General features: G+C 38.5%; 2 protein-coding genes across 2 annotated transcripts in view; one reads left to right on the top strand and one right to left on the bottom strand.

Moving 5' to 3' along the window:
- The first annotated feature begins 2,965 nt into the window (after window positions 1-2,965).
- s100t (S100 calcium binding protein T) lies at window positions 2,966-6,761 on the top strand. The gene is made up of 3 exons (XM_007255922.4): window positions 2,966-3,143; window positions 4,862-5,024; window positions 6,207-6,761. The coding sequence occupies exons 1-3, from the start codon at window positions 3,004-3,006 to the stop codon at window positions 6,381-6,383; spliced, it is 480 nt and encodes a 159-aa protein (XP_007255984.2). The 5' UTR covers window positions 2,966-3,003; the 3' UTR covers window positions 6,384-6,761.
- A 1,310-nt stretch (window positions 6,762-8,071) lies between these two features.
- The window catches only part of chrnb2 (cholinergic receptor, nicotinic, beta 2), a 40,685-nt gene continuing 28,397 nt past the window's right edge, over window positions 8,072-20,359 (bottom strand). Inside the window, exon 6 of the mRNA XM_022674199.2 lies at window positions 8,072-12,182. Within this exon, the coding sequence (XP_022529920.1) occupies window positions 12,033-12,182 (150 nt within the window). The 3' untranslated portion in view covers window positions 8,072-12,032. The remainder of the gene's footprint in view (window positions 12,183-20,359) is intronic.

Raw genomic sequence — 20,359 nt, 5'->3', positions numbered from 1 at the left:
ACCAAGCATCGCTTTATGAAGCCTTAATGAGGTTTTACAAACTCACTGTACTGTTCTTCCCGAGTCTATAAATGAGTGTTTCTAAATGAATGGTCATGAAATAGTCATGTTTGCTGGGTAAATATAGCAGCGGCGTGTCTTTTGTACATTAGCATAAGGAAACTCTACAAGGGCGCTGCTATTGTGTTCCATTAGGCCATCCATCCATCCAAAGCTTCAGTCGCTGCAACCTAATCTCCACAGACATACAGAACATGATCAGCTACACGGGGTTAAAGCTACACTTTAACTAAACACTACCTGGACTTAACTAAGCCATAAATCTACTGTTGCTTCCTGTGCGCACAAATAATGCAGTTCGATTTCAATCGCGCGTATGTCTTGGCTCCCTTTTGTGATGCTGCTACTGTTTGTGTGTGTGTATGTGTGTGTGTAAATGTGTGTGTGAGTGTGTGTGTGTTTGTGTAACTCAGCAGGGACCATCCCAAAACCTCGGCCAGCAGGTGTGTTTGGACGCCATTCAATAAATGATGGCTTGTCACCTGTGCAACAAGATCGGTGTGACATCAGCACTTCTTTCCAACTTGGGGTCATCGCCAAATACCCCCCCTCCCACACACACACTTACATACACACACACACGTGCAGGGAGTAATATATTTGGTGTTGAGGTGTTGGTAACCACTGTGTTTGTGCCATATGGCGTTTGCGTGGTTTGTAACAGTATCTCCAAAAGAGCAGCGTCGAATTTGACCCCTATTCTTTATGAACTCAAAAATTCAGTGTTCGCCTGATGGCGGGCGGACTCATCGTGACAAATTGGCATGTTGACAATAATTAAGGCAAGCAGGTCCATAGATGATACCTGGTGGATCTTTGTGACTTATGGCAATATCCTAAGGAGTGCTTGAGTGGATGACAAACTCTACAGCTCTGTAGAAATGTCATTTTTTTGATATTCCGAACGTAATTTTTTCAGATTTCACTCAATAAAATTCACTCTGGGAAAAAAATGAATAAAACAAAAAACAAAGCTATCTAGCAGATCCAATGTAGTGCAATCTTGCTTAGAAAGCTATTTCTCAGGTCTTTTGGGACATCCTTCAAAGGACATCGTTCAAAGCTTGGCTACTAAATAGTCGCTAAGGCTGCTAAGATGTGACCCTCGTACACAGGCTATGGTTTTGTTTTTATTTTTCTATTTTCTTATTGTTAAATCAACACTGTAAGTATCATTGATTTAACACTACGATTGCTAAAATCTAACAACGATTAGTCGATATAATCAACAATATCGATTAATTAAATTTGTCAATTACAAATTTCATTGTTTAGCACAATGGCTGTGGGTCTCGTCCCATATCACTAATATGGCATTAGCACAGTGGCTATGGGCCTTGTCCCACATCACTACCACAGTGTTAGCACACTAGCTACTTCACTTGTCTTCTATCATTGTCAGCCTCGTCCCACATCACCACGACATTAGTACAATGACTTTGGGCCTCGTCCCACATCACTACAACAGTGTTAGCCCACTAGCTACCTCCCATATCTTCTATCACTATCAGCCTCGTCCCACATCACTACCACAGTGTTAGCACAATGGCTATGGGCCTCATCCCGCATCACTACTACAGTGTTAGCTCACTAGCTACCTCCCTTGTCTTCTATCACTATAAGCCTTATCCCACATCACCACCATGGCTTTAGCACAATGGCTATGAGCCTCGTCCCATATCAATACTTCCTTGATAGCACACTAGCTACCTCTCTTGTCTTCTATCACTATCAGATTCATACCATATCACTATCTTGGCATTAGTACAATGGCTATGGACCTCACCCACATCACTACCACAGTGTTAGTACACTATCTACCTCCCTTTTCTTCAATTACTATCCCACACCAACTCCACAGCTTTAGCAAAATGGCAATGGGCCTCATCCCACATCACTATTACAGTGTTAGCAGACTAGCTACCTCCCTTGTCTTCTATCACTATAAGCCTCATCCCTCAGCATTAGCAAAATGGATTTAAGCCATGTCCCACATCCTTACCACGGCATTAGCACAATGGCTATAAGCCTCATCCCATTTCACTACCACACCACTAGCTATGGCTATGGGCCTTGTCCCTATCACTGCTATGACATTAGTACAATGACTTTGGGCCTCATCCCACATCACTACCACAGTGTTATCACACTATACCTCCCTTGTCTTCTATCATTATCAGTCTTGTCCCACATCACTACCACAGAATTAGCACAATGGCTATGGGCCTCATCCAACATCACTACCCCATCGTTAGCAAACAAGCTTCTTTACGTGGCAAATCATATCATTGTTGAAAAGCCACTATTTAACAGTTACCCTACATGTTTAGTAACAGTTATCCACTGCTATAAAAGTCTACATTGTCGAACCATTGTAGAACCGTCTGCTATTCTCATCTTGACGTCGATTACCTCTTTAATTTAATTCCTACTACAAATGGTTCTTTTTATTTATTTATTAATGCACTGGTGGTTGTACATATATCTTAATTAGACACTGCGTTTGGCCCAGTTTCTGCCCTCGGTGGAACGCAGAGATGTCTGTGACTAAGACATCGATTACAGCGAATTAATCATTTAGATCAGGGTGCTGAACTACCACCATCCTAAAACTTTAATGTGACAAGCCCAGGAACATATAACTACACCTTAGCGCCATCTGTTTACCTCGGCGGCAGGGAGGTTGGGGTTTTTATTCAGAAATGTTTAGCTCTGTTACATCAAACTCCACCAAAGTGATGGAAAACCATCAAGAGAACCTGTATGAAAAATACACAACAACCATGTTGCCAAGTAATGATTTAATAATGCAGCTTCAGACCCTTGGAGAAGTATAACTTGGGAAGAAGAAGAAGCACGAGAAGGGAGGGAGGAGGGAGGGGGAAGGGGGGAGGGGAATGGAGGATTGCAACAGGTGGGCAGAGGTAATAGAAGGATGGATAGATGAGGGAGAGGAGGAGGAGGGAAGGGGAGGAGAAAGAGCGGTATAAAACACGCCGTCCATCTCGACGTCTTCAAAGCAGCTTGTGTTCCTCGCTCTTGTTTTCTGAAGAAAGTGAAGACAGCACTCCTCCAACTCTCAGGTAAGGATGGCAAGAGTTGATGTTTGGATAGAGGGATGGACAGAGGGAGGGATGGATGGATGGTCCATGTGGTTGGGACGCTCCTAAAAATGAAGGTTCCTTGACGTGGACAACTTGGATACAAAGCTTTAAAGCACACCTTAACAAAAATGGTTATGGTTCTTTATGTATTTAGAGTAGTTTGATCCAAAGATGGATCCCAGTTGGATCTTGGAAGAACCTTGGGATATGAAGCAGAAGATCTAAACCAATGAGTTGCCATAACTTACAATTCAAGTCAATAACTATTTAGGATCCTTCATTTTTGGGAGTGTAGATGTTCATCGCTGTATTTCTATGAAACTAAATGTAAGCTGTGAAGTTTTAGAGTCAGGAATGGTAGAAATAATGCAATGTTTTTTAAGCACTAAGCACACGTTTAAACCTAAGCTCAGTACTAATTCTTAATCTTGTTTTACATTATATTGTTGATGTTGGAACAGAACTAGTATTTGTACAGAAAGGTAGATAGCTTTCCAAGAGAAGGAAAGAACATCCAAAGGGTTCCTAGATAAGACATAGCATCTACGCAATTTGAGTAAATATGTTTTTAAACCATTACTGCTCAAAAACGGTGAGTTAAAGTTGGTTAAATGGATCTTTTCTATGATGAAACATTTGCAGGATTTGATTACTTAAAGAAACTTCAAGTTTCTTTAAAGTAGGCAGGGCCAAACTATTGTTTCATTGGCTTATAAATGTCTTAACCTATTCTGATTAAAAACAGGTCTCAATTAGCTTTACGTGCAATACAACCTTTGAAAAAAATGTCCATTGTAATGGATGGAAAGGGTCTGAAAGGGTTAATTTGGATAGTTTTCTAGGATAGTATTACACTACACTTAAAGCAAGAGAAGAACAGTAGAGGATTGTTATGGTATTTGGTATTTGTATTATTTAACCATGTAAACCATAGAAAAAGAACAATTTTAAGCATCTTATTTAGGCATCTTTACATTGTCATCGTTTCTAAAGAGCCTTCTTCAGAGAAGCTGACTGTGTAGTATTTCTTTTAAAGCACAAAATGTTGAAAGTCGAGAGTTGAGAGGGACATTAAATACATTAAATATCTCAGTTTAGACAGTTACATAACTGCTACAAAGCCGCTAATCTGGCTTCCGCATACCTGGCCCGGATGTGTCCTGCAGCTCTGCTGATGTAGCTCCTCTGCTGTAAAAGCACCGATCCAGTGTATCCAGTGTATGTGTGTCCTTCCGTGAATGTCTGCCAGAATCCAATCTTCTTAACAGCTCAAAGACTGGGATCACAACTCAGTTCCTGGCTGTGTGTGGGTATAGGTTCTTATCTGACTCCGATGCGGCGAGGGTTAAGCTGAGCTTCGTTTCCGACTCTCCGGTATCCAGCGTGTGTTTTTCTCGGTTTCGGATTTCACTCTTATCAGGCGGCTCACATTTCCCTACTCTAGTTAAAGTTGTGCCAGCGCTACTCCCGCCTCCCTGTGTGTCTCTGCATTGTGTCGTTTCTCTCTCTCTCTCTCTCTCTTTCTCTTTACCTTCCTTTTTATTCCACGACTGTTTTTAGGTTGTCCTGAAATAAGCCTCTTTTAGGCCTTTTGCATTATTTAATAGGTCCCATAAATACAACCCCAGCAAGGCCCAGCTTTATTGCATGCAAACCAACCTCTCCCTCCCAACGTCTCAACGCTGTCCCTCCCACAGAATGTCCGCCTTCAACTCTGAGAACGCCTCCACCCTGGAGAACGCCATGCAGCTGATGATCCAGACCTTCCACAAATATTCCGGCAACGAAGGCGACAAGTACACGCTCAGCAGAGCCGAACTGAAAGAGATGCTGACACAGGAGCTGGGGAACTACCTGGGGGTAAGAGCACATCCCATGCGAATGTCCTACATCTGAATTTACCTCATTTATTTGTATACAAATTTTTTTTTTGGCCCCTAAACAAGTACTTTGGGCACCCACAAATTTAAGAGTATCTTAAGGTCTGTTGGAGCCATGGTTCTCAAGTGATCCATTAGCCATAAGCTTTGGTCCAATTTCTGACGCAAACATTCAAACTTTGATGACGCCACAGCTATTCATGGCCAGGAATCCAAGAAGCCTCCTTTTCACTGGAAGAGTAGGATGGGCCATCCCTTCCCCGTCAATTGGTTCAATGCTAGCCGAATCAGGCTGGCATTGTCTTGTAGCTAAAGAAACAAGAGCCAAGGGTCAATGATCCACCTGTAATATTGCCCTTTGATCGCCAAGGCAAACGCATTGGGCGCCAGTACTAACCTACAGTATATTCTTTAAAATGACCAAACACACTCATATGCTCACTTAAAGGTCTTTAAGACTATAGAATGTCAAGTCAATGCTCTCTAGCGGAATTTAACTGCCACTTCTTGGTTTCTTTAAATCAAGTTCTTTTGTCTTTAAGACTATAGAACAAGTCAAGACTCTTCTAGTGGCCTTAAGACATTATCCTTGAATCTGGAATTAAATTGCCACTGACATTCTCATTACCTCTTGACATCTTGACATCTTTAGACAAGGTCTTTGGTCTTTAAGACTATAGAACAAGTCATGGCTCTTAGCCATGTATATCACCAACTTTGTTGGCACAGTTGTTTGGATCTTGAGTCCCATTGTATTCCCAATGGCACCAATATCTATTCATGGAGAGAATGGTCCAGGACTGCCCTATCTCTCCCCAATGGTTTAATTAAAATAATGCTGGCCAGTGCACACATTGTTTGGTATAGCCAACAAAATAGGGATTGGAAGTTAATGTTCTCCTCCAAGCATGTTGAGCACATTTGGACAAATACAACATGCAATGCTAACCTTCCTGCCTCCAAATGATGCATATCCAGTGGGTGGGAATGGCTAAACTGAGGTACAAGTTACAGATTTTTGATTAAAGAACAGATTTTGTTATATCTGGTCAACTGGAAGTCAACAACCAATGTTTGCTGTGGATTGAGACCCAAAAAAAACAATAATGCATTGATGCATTCCAGATGCATTGAAGTGCTAACATCCTCTCTCCCTTAACAGAACGCCCAGGACAAGGATGCCGTGGACAAGGTCATGGGTGACCTGGATTCCAACAACGACGGCGAGGTGGACTTCACAGAGTTCATCATCCTGGTGGGGGCGCTCACCGTGGCCTGCAACGACTTCTTCCTGGAGTACCACCAAGACGAAACCAAGAAGACCCCCAAGAAAGACTAGGCGCCATCTTGTTTCTCTGAACTCAAGCCAACACATGACCACAGAATGATGGAGGGTGGGGGACAAGGAATGATTTGGAGAGAGGGAGGGGGACCTTCATGCGTACGATCCTTACCCACCTACCGGTGCAGAGTAACACCACAACACGCTCGTCCCCTGGTGGTGGGTGTCCATGGGTGTCTCCTGAAGTGAATTCTTGAGTGAGAAATGAAGAGTAAGGGAGTGAGATCCAGTTCAATGACGGTCATTGTTGAATATGTGAATATTGTCCCTGTCTTTTCTTTCATTCGTTTTTTAAAAACCTTTTTTTTTTGGCGTTTTGATCATTTTGAGTCCATTCTTCTGCGTTATAATAAAGCTCAAGTTTTAAAGACACAAGTGTCGTCCTTCATTTCTTTTGTCCTCAAGCTCAATAAGAGTAAAACTGCATTTTTGTATGTGGTATATACAGGGGTTGGACAATGAAACTGAAACACCTGTCATTTTAGTGTGGGATTTTAGGTTAATTGGAGCAGCCTGGTGGCCAATCTTCATTAATTGCACATTGCAGCAGTAAGAGCAGAGTGTGAAGTTTCAATTAGCAGGGTAAGAGCACAGTTTTACTCAAATTGTTGGTGCACGTCTTGCTGGAGCATCTGTGACCAAGACAGCAAGTCTTTGTGATGCATCAAGAGCCACGGTATCCAGGGTAATGTCAGCATACCACCAAGAAGGACCAACCACATCCAACAGGATTAACTGTGGACGCTGTAAGAGGAAGCTGTCTGAAAGGGATGTTCGGGTGCTAACCCGGATTGTATCCAAAAAAACATAAAACCACGGCTGATCAAATCACGCAGAATTCAATGTGCACCTCAACTCTCCTGTTTCCACCAGAACTGTCCGTCACCACAATCAATTATTGTGCTCTAAAACCAGGTGTTTCCCTGTAGTAGGTAAATTGAATCACTTCTAATTTCCAAAAATGGTTCTCCAAAGAACCATCTATTGAAATATTAGTTTAGGAAACTAACTAACTAACTTAACTATAATGAACGATAATGAAAAAATAAAAAATAAATCCTCCCTATCTCTTTATAAGGGCGTTTTTTTCCCCCGGCCGCGTCCCAATTCACTAGCCGGAGCAGCAGTAGTTGATTGGAGCGTGACCCTGAAGACACAGGTTCAATCCCGTGTGAGAAGCGGGTTTATTTTTGTGTTTATTTATTTATTCCTTTCTTCTTGGGTTTACCTGCTTTGAGATCAACTGTTCTGCAATTGGGTTCAACAACCCTCTGGGCTGAAGAGCTACTAGTCTGTTGAATTCCATCCCATTACACCTTTTCTTCTGATTTTCCAAAACAGAATTTATTTTTCATTTTTTTGTGGCCCGCCATGTAATGGCATGGAAAATATCTATCTAAACTTAATTGCCGGCCCCTGTCTTAAAGGATAATAGCTATGTCCACAGATATGTGAAAAACTCTTTGACAATTATCAATGCTTGTTTTTCACATATTATTTTTTTCCTAATATTATATTATTTAAAAACTTTGTTTGTTAATCTAATAAATGTAAATATGATAAAAAGCAATAGCTAAAAATATCTGTAGGGGTGAATATTTTATTAATAATTAATAATATATATATTTTATATATTATTAAAATCGATCGACATCCCAAAATAAGACACATCCCACACAAAGAGAGTAACGAACCTCCAACCTTTATTGAAGAGATTGAGGTGAAGTGAGGGGTCAGGCAGAGGGAGGCTGTGAGTAAGGGGGGGTGTGTATAACATATGCATGGGGCTGCAGGGTTTACTGGGCAACATATAGGTCTCCATATACTGGGTCTCTGGGCGAGGATTGGTTTTTATGCAGTAAAAAGTCGATGTAACCAAGATATTCTTCTGTTTTCCATCTTCAGTCCTTTCCTGGGATTTTAAGCAGAGTGGTATAGTGGTGTTCGTTGGTAGAAAGTCACTTAAGGGAGTTGTGGTGGTCGTGTCCTAATCCCTCAGGTGTTGATGGGCCGTGTACCAAATCACAGCAACATTCAATCAAAGCTCAGAACAGTGCAGTGCAAAACGTTAGGGCTGTATATCAACAATTACTGCACTTTTTATACACTCAATATTCAATTCATCAACTCATCCATCTAAACCATTATGTAGCATTATGTACGGGGCTCACATTTTATTCCACTTTCTCACTATTCCACAATTATGTGCTACTTTCTGATGCTTTATCAATTAAATCTCAATTAAATATACAGCTCTGGACAAAATAATTAAGAGAGCACTTCAGTTTCTGAATCAGTTTCTCTGATTTTGCTATTTATAGGTATATATTTGAGTAAAATGAACATTGCTGTTTTCTTCTATAAACTACAGACAATATTTTTTCCAAATTCCAAATAAATATATTGTCATTTACAGCATTTATTTGCAGAAAATGAGAAATGGCTGAAATAACAATAAAAGAAACCAAGCTTTTAACCTCAAATAATGCAAAGAAAAGTTCAACAAGTTAAAATTCTTAAAATTTTAGAGTTCAGAAATCAATATTTGGTGGAATAACCCTGGTGGTTTTTAATCACAGTTTTAATTTCATGCATCTCGGCATCATGTTCTCCTCCACCAGTCTTACACACTGCTTTTGGATAACTTTATGCTGCTTTACTCCTGGTGTAAAAATTCAAGCAGTTCAGTTTGGTGGTTTGATGGCTTGTGATCATCCATCTTCCTCTTGATTATATTCCAGAGGTTTTATAATTTGGTAAAATCAAAGAAACTCATCATTTTTAAGTGCTCTCTTACTTTTTTTCCAGAGCTGTATTTAAGTTTGTGGTTGTAAAAAAACACAAATCCCATTTTGGCTCTGCTTCTGTCAATGTGGCACAATCGGATAAGCAAGGAACAGCGGCTCGGATTAGATGAGAACCATTCTGGCCATACTCCACAGGCAGCTGAAGTATCGGTACTCATAAAGATACTATGAAAGATAATATTTCTCTAAGATGTGAGAGAAGGTAAAGGGTAAGAAGTTTAAAAGGAGATTAAAGCCAGGAATTATGCTGCGTTTCCATTTACCTCGGACATCGGATGCTGGAGCTGGGAACGATGCCACACCTGAGCTGCTGCCACTATGATCGAGAGGTCGCTAGTTAGAATCCTGGTCATGCAGCTTGCCATTAGCCGCCAGAGCCCTGAGAGAGCACGATTGGCCTTGCTCTCTCTGGGTGGGTAGAGTAGATGGCGCTCTTTCTTTCCTCTCATCACTCCTAGCGTGATGTGGATCAGCACAAGGCTGCATCTGTGAGCTGATGTATCAGAACCGATCGCTGCGCTTTCCTCCGAGCGTTAGCGCTGTGATGCTACTCATCAATGCTACAGCATCAGCAGCAGTTTGAGTATCCACTAGTTGAGTAACCACAACTAGTCTGAGTATCCAATTAGCAAGGTGTATTGCCATTTTTTTTGGCCAACCAAACTATTTCCAACTTTTTTATGTCCAAGGTTTGCATTAGTATTTAGCTAGCTAGCTAACAGTTGATAACAATGCATTCTGACACCCGAGTTCAATAGAAACGCAGCATTATATACACTCTTAGATGGGAGGAATGAAAAAAGCAAAGAAGCATGGTGCAGGAGTGCATCGTTACCCAACACTGCAAATGAGATCGACCAGAAACATTAAGAATACATTGTGTGTGTGTGTGTTTTTTTTTTTTCTGTGTTTGTGTGTAAGCGCTCACATTCATTCATAACACATGGCAACACAGGTTACAGCTGCGAGACGAGTTTGGCGTATGATTCGATCTGGTAAGCAGGTAAGAAAAGTGAAGAAGAGGGAAGAGGTAAAGGAAGGAGATGAAGAAAGATGACAGAAGCACGAAACTAGGGCCCGACCGATATTCATTATTCGACTTTTTTGACAGTTTGCAGTATTTTGGCCTCTTCCTATTCATAGAGATGGGAGGCTGCTCTCGGCTTGAGAAATAATTTAATATATATATATTCATCATTAACGCATCTGTCACAGATGTTCATTACAGGACATTTTATAGGTACAGATATCCGTTGTGGGCTTTTTATTCGTCATATTGATATAGAAATTATTTTGTATCAACCAGAATTAAAATACATATTATGATATTTAGGGTATACTATGAGTGAACAGACTATAAGCCTATATATATTAAGTCTTTTTGGTTTTCTTCAGCTCTGTTACTTAGTTAGTGTAGCACGATTTAACTACAAACCACTGGTTTCTGTTTATATAAAATTATCAGAAATTCTTCATGTAAAAGCTGGTATCAGGCGGTCTCAGACGCTGCCACTATGAGCAGGAGGTCGCCGGTTCGAATCCCCGCTCATGCAGCTTTGCCATCAAGCTGCCGGCGCTCAGAGGGAGCAAAATTGGCCCTGGTCCCTACAGGTGGGTACAGTAGATGGCGCTCTCTCCCACATCACTCCCAGGGTGATGTCTGCAGCACAGGGCGTCTGTGAGCTGATGTACCGGAACCGAGTCGCTGCGCTGCACTAGTAATAGGGGGAGTCCTAGTGAGTGGGCTGGGTAATTGGCCGTGTAAATTGAGAAAATTTGGAAAAAATTTTGAAATAATAATAAAAAAAAAAAAATCTGGCATCAGTATCGCTGATGAACTGCTCATATCGGTCGGGCTCCAAAAGCAAGAGAGTGCAAAATCTGCTTTAATCCCAAATGCATCCATATCACAGTAGTAACAGATCTGATTTGTCTTTGTGGAGGTAAATGCTTTTGCATTTTGCTTTTACAAGTAAAAAAATGTCCCTCTGTGTTGCCTTCAGTTTTCACATTGACCTGAACTGACCAATCCCCAAACAGCCTGAAGTCCTCGGACAGCCCCTTCCCACTGCTTTTCCCTTATTTCCCTCTACTTCCATACGCTCACGATTTTAATCACCATCCATCGATTTCTTCATCACTGTGCACTGTAATTAGTGGTTACACTTGATAACACATTCTGGCTACGTTAATTAGAATAATACATACTGCATCAAATAGCCCCGCCCCCTCAAGGAAGGACCATTAGCTCCCGTGATCACGTAGAAAAGATGATGACGATGACGAAGATACTGTAATGCACTAAAAGCGTGTCGGGCCTCTAGACTACGAGAAATCAACGCAGATGACTTTAGAAAGGTCGTCCTTCATTAATTGGCTCAATAATTAGCGGCATTAATATGCATCTCTTAAAGAAGTTGTAAAGCTCAGTGGGCGGAGCTTGTGGGAGTGTTGGCTCGATTTTGGCGACGGCTGGCTTGGCTGGCAGAGCGACGTGTCCTTCCTCCCTTTCTCCCCTTTAACTGGCTTTTAACTGCAGTTTGTCCTTTAAGGAGGAGGAGGAGGAGCCAGAGAATGAAATAAAAAAAAAATGCACTATGGTTATAGTTTGTGTTTAGATATTCCAAAAAGTCTTCGTATAAACCTAGCAGATTCCAGTCGTAGTCCCAAATCCCTCGCGAAAAAACGAACAAAAAGACAGTCCCAGTCCCACACAACCCCCCACCCGACCCCAGCCCTGGGAAGGCCCTCCATCCTTCCTCCCTCCGTCCGTTCTCCAGCCTCCACTGGGGCCGCGGAGTCTCCAACAGTTCTCTTTTCCCGCCGGGCGGCCGAGCGCTCAGCCGGGTGTGTTGATGACCGCCTTAGAGGAGTTCTGAAAGAGCGGCTGCAGGAACATCCCTACTGTTCCAAACACACACACGAAAACGAAGATCCAGAGGAAGAGACGGTCGATTACCATCGCCACGTACTTCCAGTCCTCGCTCACCTGCATCACAGAGAGAGAGAGAGAGAGAGAGATGAGGAGGAGAGGTAGAGATCAAAAGTTGAGAATGTAGGAGAAAGAAAGAAAGAAAGAAAGAAAGAAAGAAGGTCAAAACCAGGAAAATGTGAACAAGAAATGGAGTGAAAGAAAGTGAGAGAGTAAGAGGTAGGGGGGGAGACAGCGAAAGTAAGAGTGGAAGAGAGAGAAGGAAAGGTAGAGGGGGTAGAGAGAGGTAGGGTGAGAGTGAGAGAGAGTTAGAGGGAGAGAAAAAGTGTGTGAGAGAAAGAGGTAGAAAAGTGTGAGAGGTAGAGATGTAGGGTAAAAGAGTCAGAGAGAGAGAGAGAGAAAAAAAGAGGTAGAGAGAGAAAGTGAGAGAAAGAGTCAGAGGTAGATAAAGAAAGAAAGAATGAGGGAGAGTAAGAGGTAAAGAGAGAGAGTGTGAGAGTGAGAGAGAGAATGAGAGCGAGACAGTAAGAGGTAGAGAGAGAGAGAGAGAGAGAGAGGGAGAGAGAGAGAGAGAGAGAGGGGTCAGTATAGAGGTTAATGTGTAGTGAGAATTCATTCCTCCACACTGCTCTAATGAGGTGAAACACTCAGGGACTCATGGTTGCCGAGGACGGTCGGCATGGAGACCACCCGTAACCATGGGGATGGGTTCCAGATGATGGGCAGAATAAGTGGAATTCTTAATTCTGTCTGAAGGGACCCCGGTGCTCCCTCACGCCGGGAAAAGCCGATAGCCTCTGACGCACCACTGCTGCTTCACTAAGCTCACACTCACCACCCGCACTCGCGCTCGCCACTCACACGCAGCGTTCACAATAAAGGAACTACCAACATTGTTTGATACCTTTCTGTTTTTTTGGCAAAAATCAGGCAAAAAGGTAAGGAAAACAAACAAGCAAAAATCCAGTAATCACAGCAAAGGGGTAAAAGTCCATAGGGTAAATCTAAAAAAAAGAAAAGGGTCAAAAATGCAATATTTCAATTTCTGCAATTTTTTATTAGTGCATTATTTCATTGTATAATAGAGCAGCATACTATATATATAGTATTGGCACTATCTGTTTTGTTATCTTTTATTGTATTGTAATATTGTTTATGACACTGGAGGGGATTGCACCTTAATTTCGTAATACTTGGTATAATGACAAATAAAGATTTTCTATTCTATTCTATTCTATTCTATTCTACTGCTTTTATAAACCACTAATGGTTTATTTGGGCTGTGTTAAATTTGGATTAGAGGTGAAACCTGCAGGAAGGGAGGGAGTAAAATGTACTTAAAATAAGTTTCGCAATTTTCTTTTTTTAAGTAAATTCCAATTGTATAAATGAAGTAATTGTAATTAGGTAATATTGTGTGCAGTAAATGAAGTAAAGTTTACTAAAAGAAAGGATTGACTGAAGTTCAGTTCGCTTATTTACTCTGTGTAACATTTAAGTCTTTAAACCGAGTTAAAGTTACTTAAATTGATCTGAAATTAATTTACTTTAAAAAAGCAAATACAGAAAGTTGAGAAACTTTTTTAAAAGTAAATTTTACTCATCATTTTTTTCAGTGCTGGAGAGCGCTGGTGTGGAGGCTGAATAATAAGATTTGTGATTGGTCCAGAGTTGGGATATTCTGGCTGCTGCTCAAAATCAATATTATAGAGCTGCAAGATACAGGAAATAAATCACACTGACTGTCTGCTGCCAAACGCTCCTGTACCCACTTCATATTTAATACTACGACCATTCAGGTACGGTGGCCGAGAAAGCCCAGCGCAGTGCAAATTGAAAAGCGCTGCAAAAGCACAAAACACATCCATCAAAATTACAACACAGGCGCAGCAAATAGAAAAACACGCTGCAAATAGGAAAACGCGCTGCAAATAGAACCACAACACAACGGAAGTGAGTCACAACACAACGGAATTTTCCCGGGGCACCTTAAAAGATGCTGTACCAGCTGTATACAAAGGACAATAAGAGGCAAACAAGCTTCTGAAAAGTAAGTTATGTTTATTACCTGTGATTACCACGGTTGTGTGCATATTATTAAAAGTTCTGCTTCACAAAACGCCTTGTTTGCCACTTATTGTCCTTTATACACATAGTGAAGCCCGAGACGTTACTGAAGACGCAGTTTAGCTGGTACAGCATCTTTTAAGGTCCCCCGGGAAAATTCCGTTGTGTTGTGACTCACTTCTGTTGTGTTGTGGTTCTATTTGCAGCGCGTTTTTCTATTTGCTGCGCGTTTTTCTAGTTGCAGCGCGTTTTTCTATTTGCACTGCGCTGGGCTTTCTCGGCCACCGTATTCAGCTGAGCCGCAGCAAACACATCTACACAGTCTACACAACACAATATATGGAGAATATACTGTGTATGTTTGAGGCTATGCGTGTGTTTGTGTGTGTACACTGAGATGATATTGATTTATTATACTGCTTATTTAAAAATAAGGTAATAATAATAATAGTAATAGTAAAAATAAAGTAGATTAAAGTATACTCAGCATTATTATACTATAGTGCACTAAAGTGTTCTTTTAGCCACATTAATATTAATCAGTATATTTAAAGAGTGATAAAATGGAAATGTTTAGTTTTTATGCTTTATTTGTATAAAAATAGTACAAAAGTCTTACTTAAAGTGTACTTAACTGTACTAAAATAGACTAGATTTTTAAATATACTGTATTTAAACTACTTCATGCATGTAAAGCCATATTTTAAATATACTTACAGTAAAATGATAAAACATTTAGTTTAAAGTATTACAACTGTATCACTATTTATTATACACCAGGTATATTAGATTAAAAATGTACTAAGAATTGATGTTAAATATATGTGATCTATTTACATTAGACTACAAATATATATGCTTCTTGTTCCTGTCTTTTGTAAGTAGCACACTTCTAGTATAATTTGTGGGGTATAAATATATATATTTGAATTTAGTGTAATACAATTTGTAGCGTGTTACAAATAATTCACTTTTTTAGATTTATATTTTCCTTATTATAATTACAGACTATTTAAATACATTTTAACTCTTATTATATTATGTTATTATGTATATTATGTTACTATATTATTTACCAATGTATTAATTTAGTTTACATTTTAAAAAGTAATGATATGCATGATACATTGTACTTTAAGTGAACTATTGTAACAGTTGTTTTTAACACACCTTGCTAAAAATGTACAAAAGTATATTTGTAAACAAGTATTTTAGAAGCATATTTAATTATATTAAACCAAAATTAGTATAGTATAGTAGTTTATTTATTTAAATGACACTAAATTGTATTTTTTTTTAATATATATATATATATTTTTATTTCAATTTTACGTAATAATAATATACTTTTAATATATTAGTAAGTACATAAATCTGTTAATATATTTAAAGCATACTTTAATAAAAGACATTTCTCAATATGTTTTAAGTATAATTAAGTATATATATTTTATTCTGCAGCGTGGTCTTTTTCAGGATGGACGAAGCTGCAGGTCAGCGCCGCAGAAAAACACCCCTCCGCTCGGGGCTACTGCAACAGGAACAGGGCGGCTGGGGTCACTGCCTTACTGCAGGAGCACATCACAACCCAGGGGCATGATTACAAATTGACATTTTAGTTCTTTCTTCCAGTTTTTTCCCCAGAAATTTCAGGCCTGAGAGGTGAATGAATAAACGGCTACGACAGGAATAAAAAAATAAAATAAAATACTGCCAGCCAGACCTGAAGAAGACAGACTGAAATACTGAATACTGAATGCTTTTTAATAAAATTTGCAATATTATAACCACATTCCTCAGCACACACACAGGTACACACTAGGGGTGGGCGATATGGCTCTAAAATAATATCACGATATTTCAGGGTATTTTTGCGATAACGATATACTTGGCGATATAGGAAAACTAAAATAATTAATTAATTTCAGGAGTATAGTATAATAGTATAACAGCATAATCATAATGTGGCAACATAAATAATATAGCATAAAATAATATAATGCAGCAAAATAATATTGCAGAATATTTAGTGCATGCATATAAACTGCAAACTAAAACAATTATACAATAAATACACCTAAAGCTTCACAGTAAATAATAGACTACTTTTAAGACAGAACAACTCTATTATCACCATATGGATGTTTAATATCATGATATTTCTGTGTCACGATATATTGTATACGATATAATATTGCCCACCCCTAGTACACACAGTTGCAAGAAAAAGTATGTGAACCCTTTGGGTTATACTTGGATTTCTGCATAAATTGGTCATTAAATGTGTCACAACAATAGACAAACACAGTCTGCTTAAACTAATACCACACAAAAAATGATGAATGATGTTTGCATGGTTTTATTGAACACAACATGTTAACATTCACAGTAAAGGGGGACTTGCAACTGTAGACTGATCAACTATATATGAATCCATATTTTTTTATTAGTCTAGCAAAGCTATGATTTAAAAAAAATTGAAATGCATTTTTTTATTAATAACTTCAATGTTATTTATATTATAGCTATATATAATATACAGCTCTGGAAAAAATGAAGAGACCACTTCAATATTTGATTTTGCTATTTATAGGTATATTTTTGTGTCAAATTACTGTTGTTGTTTTATAAAATATATAATATAAAATATTGTAATTTAGAGCTTTTTTGGCTGAAAGTAATAAATGGCTTTCAGACCTCAAATAATGCAAAGAAAAAAAAATCATATTAATAAAGTTTAAAAAAATCAGAAATCAATATTTGGTGGAAAAACCCTGGTTTTTAGTCACAGTTGTTTTTTTTTTATGCATCTTGGCATCATGTTCTCCTCCACCAGTCTTACACACTGCTTTTGGATAAATTTATGCTGCTTTACTCCTGTGCAAAAAATGATCATTTTTATGTGCGCTCTCTTATTTTTTTTTCAGAGCTGTTTATCTATATTTCTATATAGATAAAAGCCTGATTAGGCAATGTTTCATGTGAATATTAACTAGAATTAGAATTAGACTTAGACTTAGTACTGTGATTCCTGCTAAACATAAATATAAGAGTCATTCAGCTGAATACAAAAACATTCAAAAAGAACAGGTCTGTATTTGGAAATGGCAAGAAATCATTAAGAAATTCTCTGAAGGCCTACAAGGAATTGCTTGCCAAAGAAATAACGCTGGCAGGCAAACATAAACCTGATCCAATATTGATTATATACAAATACTAGGCATACCTACGGGGCATTCATCATTAGGAAATTACATTCTTTATTTCGAGCATTATTCGTGCCAGAGTGCTTTAGGATTTTATATGGGTCTCCGGGGTTACTGGAGTAAACAGAGTAAATTGATGTAAACAGAGCATTGCTACTGTTGAGTTCCTAAAGCAAATTACTTTTAATTTACTGCTTAACTATAGATTTAATCTTATAACTAACTCCCACTGTCACTACCCGATCTGTACTCCCTGCCCGGCATAGCAAACTGTCGACAGTCTGTTTTCTGAATTCTAGATAGACTGATGGGTGTTTAAACTAATAATAATTCAAAAATAATCTGTTAAAATGTATAAACCTGTGGTGTTTTATTAATTTTTTTATTTTTTTATTTTTTACATATACCAAGTCTGTAAACTACTTCACATTTTATTACTCCTTCAGAGATAACATTAACATCTACATACTCAAGTGTTAATTTATAATACTTGCCATTATGAATGAATAAATTAATGAATAAATTTTGTCTTTCTGTAATCTAGATAGACTGGCAGAGAAATTACAAACAAAATACATCAAACATCAACCAGAAAATAATTTTAATTTAAAAATCCTTGAGCAGTTGATATATAAACGGTGCATTTTACGCTTTGTCAATTTAGTATTAACGGGTGTATTTAAGTCATTTTAGAAATTTTATTTAGTTTACCATTATAACAAACCTGTTTGGGTTATACCATCTTATGGGGGGTGGTCTTTGACCAGTTGTAGTATTTCTCAAGCTAACAAAGTTATAATGTTTAGAATTTATGTATAAAAAAAAACATAATTTTATTCTTAAAACACACAGCATGGTTTTGAATGCGTCAAACAACTAACACCAGTTATTCCCTTACTGAAATTCTGCATGGTGCATTTTATCAGCAAGCTCATAAATTTGCAAAAACTCTGTGATTTATGTTTAGAAATGGGAACCAATACCATGTCTCTAAATGTGGTCCTGTATCAATATGCTACTAACATTAAAAATGAGGTACAACACCTTCATCAAAATATCAGTTTATTTTTTTTTCCAGCTGCACTAACTCCACCCCCAAGGTTGCCAATACCATACACAACAGCTTGCGATTGATGGCACAGAACAGAAGCCGTCTTGCAAACTTAGCCACTTTGTCGCTATATTTAGCGCCATTTCAGACCCTCTTTTTTTTGTAAAAAAAAGAGTTTTTGTGGTGTTATTGGAGATTTTTGGTCATTTTTGAAGTTGAACACATGCTCTTCAGTTACTGTCCTCAGCGAGTAGCTATAATCGAATATATAATAGAATATAAAAGAAGACTTTAAAAAATTTAAATAAAACAAAAAAAAAAAAAACCTGAAATAAAAAACTAAAAAAAAAGTAGAATATAAGTTCCGGCTAACTGCTGCTCTTATCATAACATTTAATACGACAAAAAACTGATTTATGTAATTTACGTAAAAATTAAGTTATTTTGAGACGTGACTGCCTATTTAAAAAGCAACAGAAGTTGTTCATTTGTAAGATTTCCAACATATTTAAAGTGTTTTTTACTCACTTTTTTTCTCTCCCACAAGGTTAATCCTTTATAGCTTCATAAATATGTATTATGCAAATTAGGCAATGACGTCATTTAGTCATTTAGCCACTTTTAGCAACTTTTAGGACAGCCAATAGCTAACTTACTTTCCTTACTGAGGAGTTCTCAACACTAGACAGAAGCTAGCTAGCAGGGCTGCTACACAGCCTAAAAAGCCTCAGCATGTCTCAAAAAAGCTCAGTGACCGAAGAAAGAATATATAAAGATTGAATATTAGCAGTGAGTTTAAAAGTTGGAGAAAACTAAGAGCTCAAAAAGACGACAAGACCGACCCAGAGCTGCTACTTTTGTCCTGAACAGGTAAGCTAACAGGCTAACTTAGCTAATTCAGTCAGCTAACTTTATCTATTTAAAATGTATCACCACCACTAGATGTGCTTACTAGGGACTGGTGTTTAAATTAATTTGAAAAACTGAGTGTTCACATTCATATCAGTGCTCTGTGTGCAGCTGGGATGATTAAAAGGCAGAGTGTATCTGAAAAAGATAAGTTAGCTTAGCAAGGTTAGCTACAGTGATTTAAAAATGCTGGCTAACACAGTAATGCTACACATTCTAACATGAACTGCAATCAGTTCAGGTATTAACTGATTAATACCTCAGCAGTGAAGAGTAACTACTCCAAAATATACGCCAGAAACCGATAGTTAGTCTCTATAGTGACTCAGTTTAGCTCTTAATATGTTTAATTATATATTGAGTGATTTGTTACGTCCAAGACAATTAATAGTAAGCACTAATTATGGCCATCCCTAGAAACTAGCTAGTAGCTAATTAACTTAGCTGTTTATTTATATGTGTTCATATCTGTTGTGTTACATACAGTCAATATAACACTATATACAGGTTTTAAAAGAGTCACTATTTGTTCTCTGTCTCTCCTACCAGTCTAAACTGGCTGTGCTAAGCTAAGCAGTTAATTACTAGGATGTACTAGGGATTTTTCAGGTATAACATGCTTGGCTTAGGCTAACGCAGCTAGCGGTGCATGAGGCTAGTTTAGCTAGCTACTGATAAAGTTCACATGAGCCTGTTTATAATATTTCTTACTTTCTTGCTATGGTAGAAGTTACTAAACACGTCTTTTACTGGATTGTATAGATTCAGCCTGGCCCAACTTGGCAACCCGAGGTAGCGTCATGTCTGGGGAGTAGTGGGCGGAGCAGACTACTCTCACCCATACTGTACATCAGCTCATTAAAACATACATTTAAACATATTTTTTAGCATTTAAATCCCAAATATAGAGGATTTTCTTTGGAGTGATAGAGAGAAAACAGACAGCAAGTTACAAAGAGCTGCAGTCAGGGTTGCCAGATCCAGCAAAAATCCTGCCCAAA

Source organism: Astyanax mexicanus, chromosome 6, assembly GCF_023375975.1.
Source record: "Astyanax mexicanus isolate ESR-SI-001 chromosome 6, AstMex3_surface, whole genome shotgun sequence".
Taxonomy (NCBI): Eukaryota; Metazoa; Chordata; class Actinopteri; order Characiformes; family Acestrorhamphidae; genus Astyanax; species Astyanax mexicanus.
The sequence above is the reverse complement of the archived record's forward strand: the minus strand, read 5'-3'. Positions and strand labels throughout refer to the sequence as shown.

Excerpts from the sequence above, each read along its gene's own strand:
- s100t (XM_007255922.4), top strand. The coding sequence starts at position 3,004 with ATGAGGGAGAGGAGGAGGAGGGAAGGGGAGGAGAAAGAGCGGTATAAA. Across the intron at positions 3,144-4,861 it reads AGCACTCCTCCAACTCTCAG|AATGTCCGCCTTCAACTCTG; the intron begins GTAAGGATGGCA and ends TCCCTCCCACAG. Across the intron at positions 5,025-6,206 it reads AGCTGGGGAACTACCTGGGG|AACGCCCAGGACAAGGATGC; the intron begins GTAAGAGCACAT and ends CTCCCTTAACAG.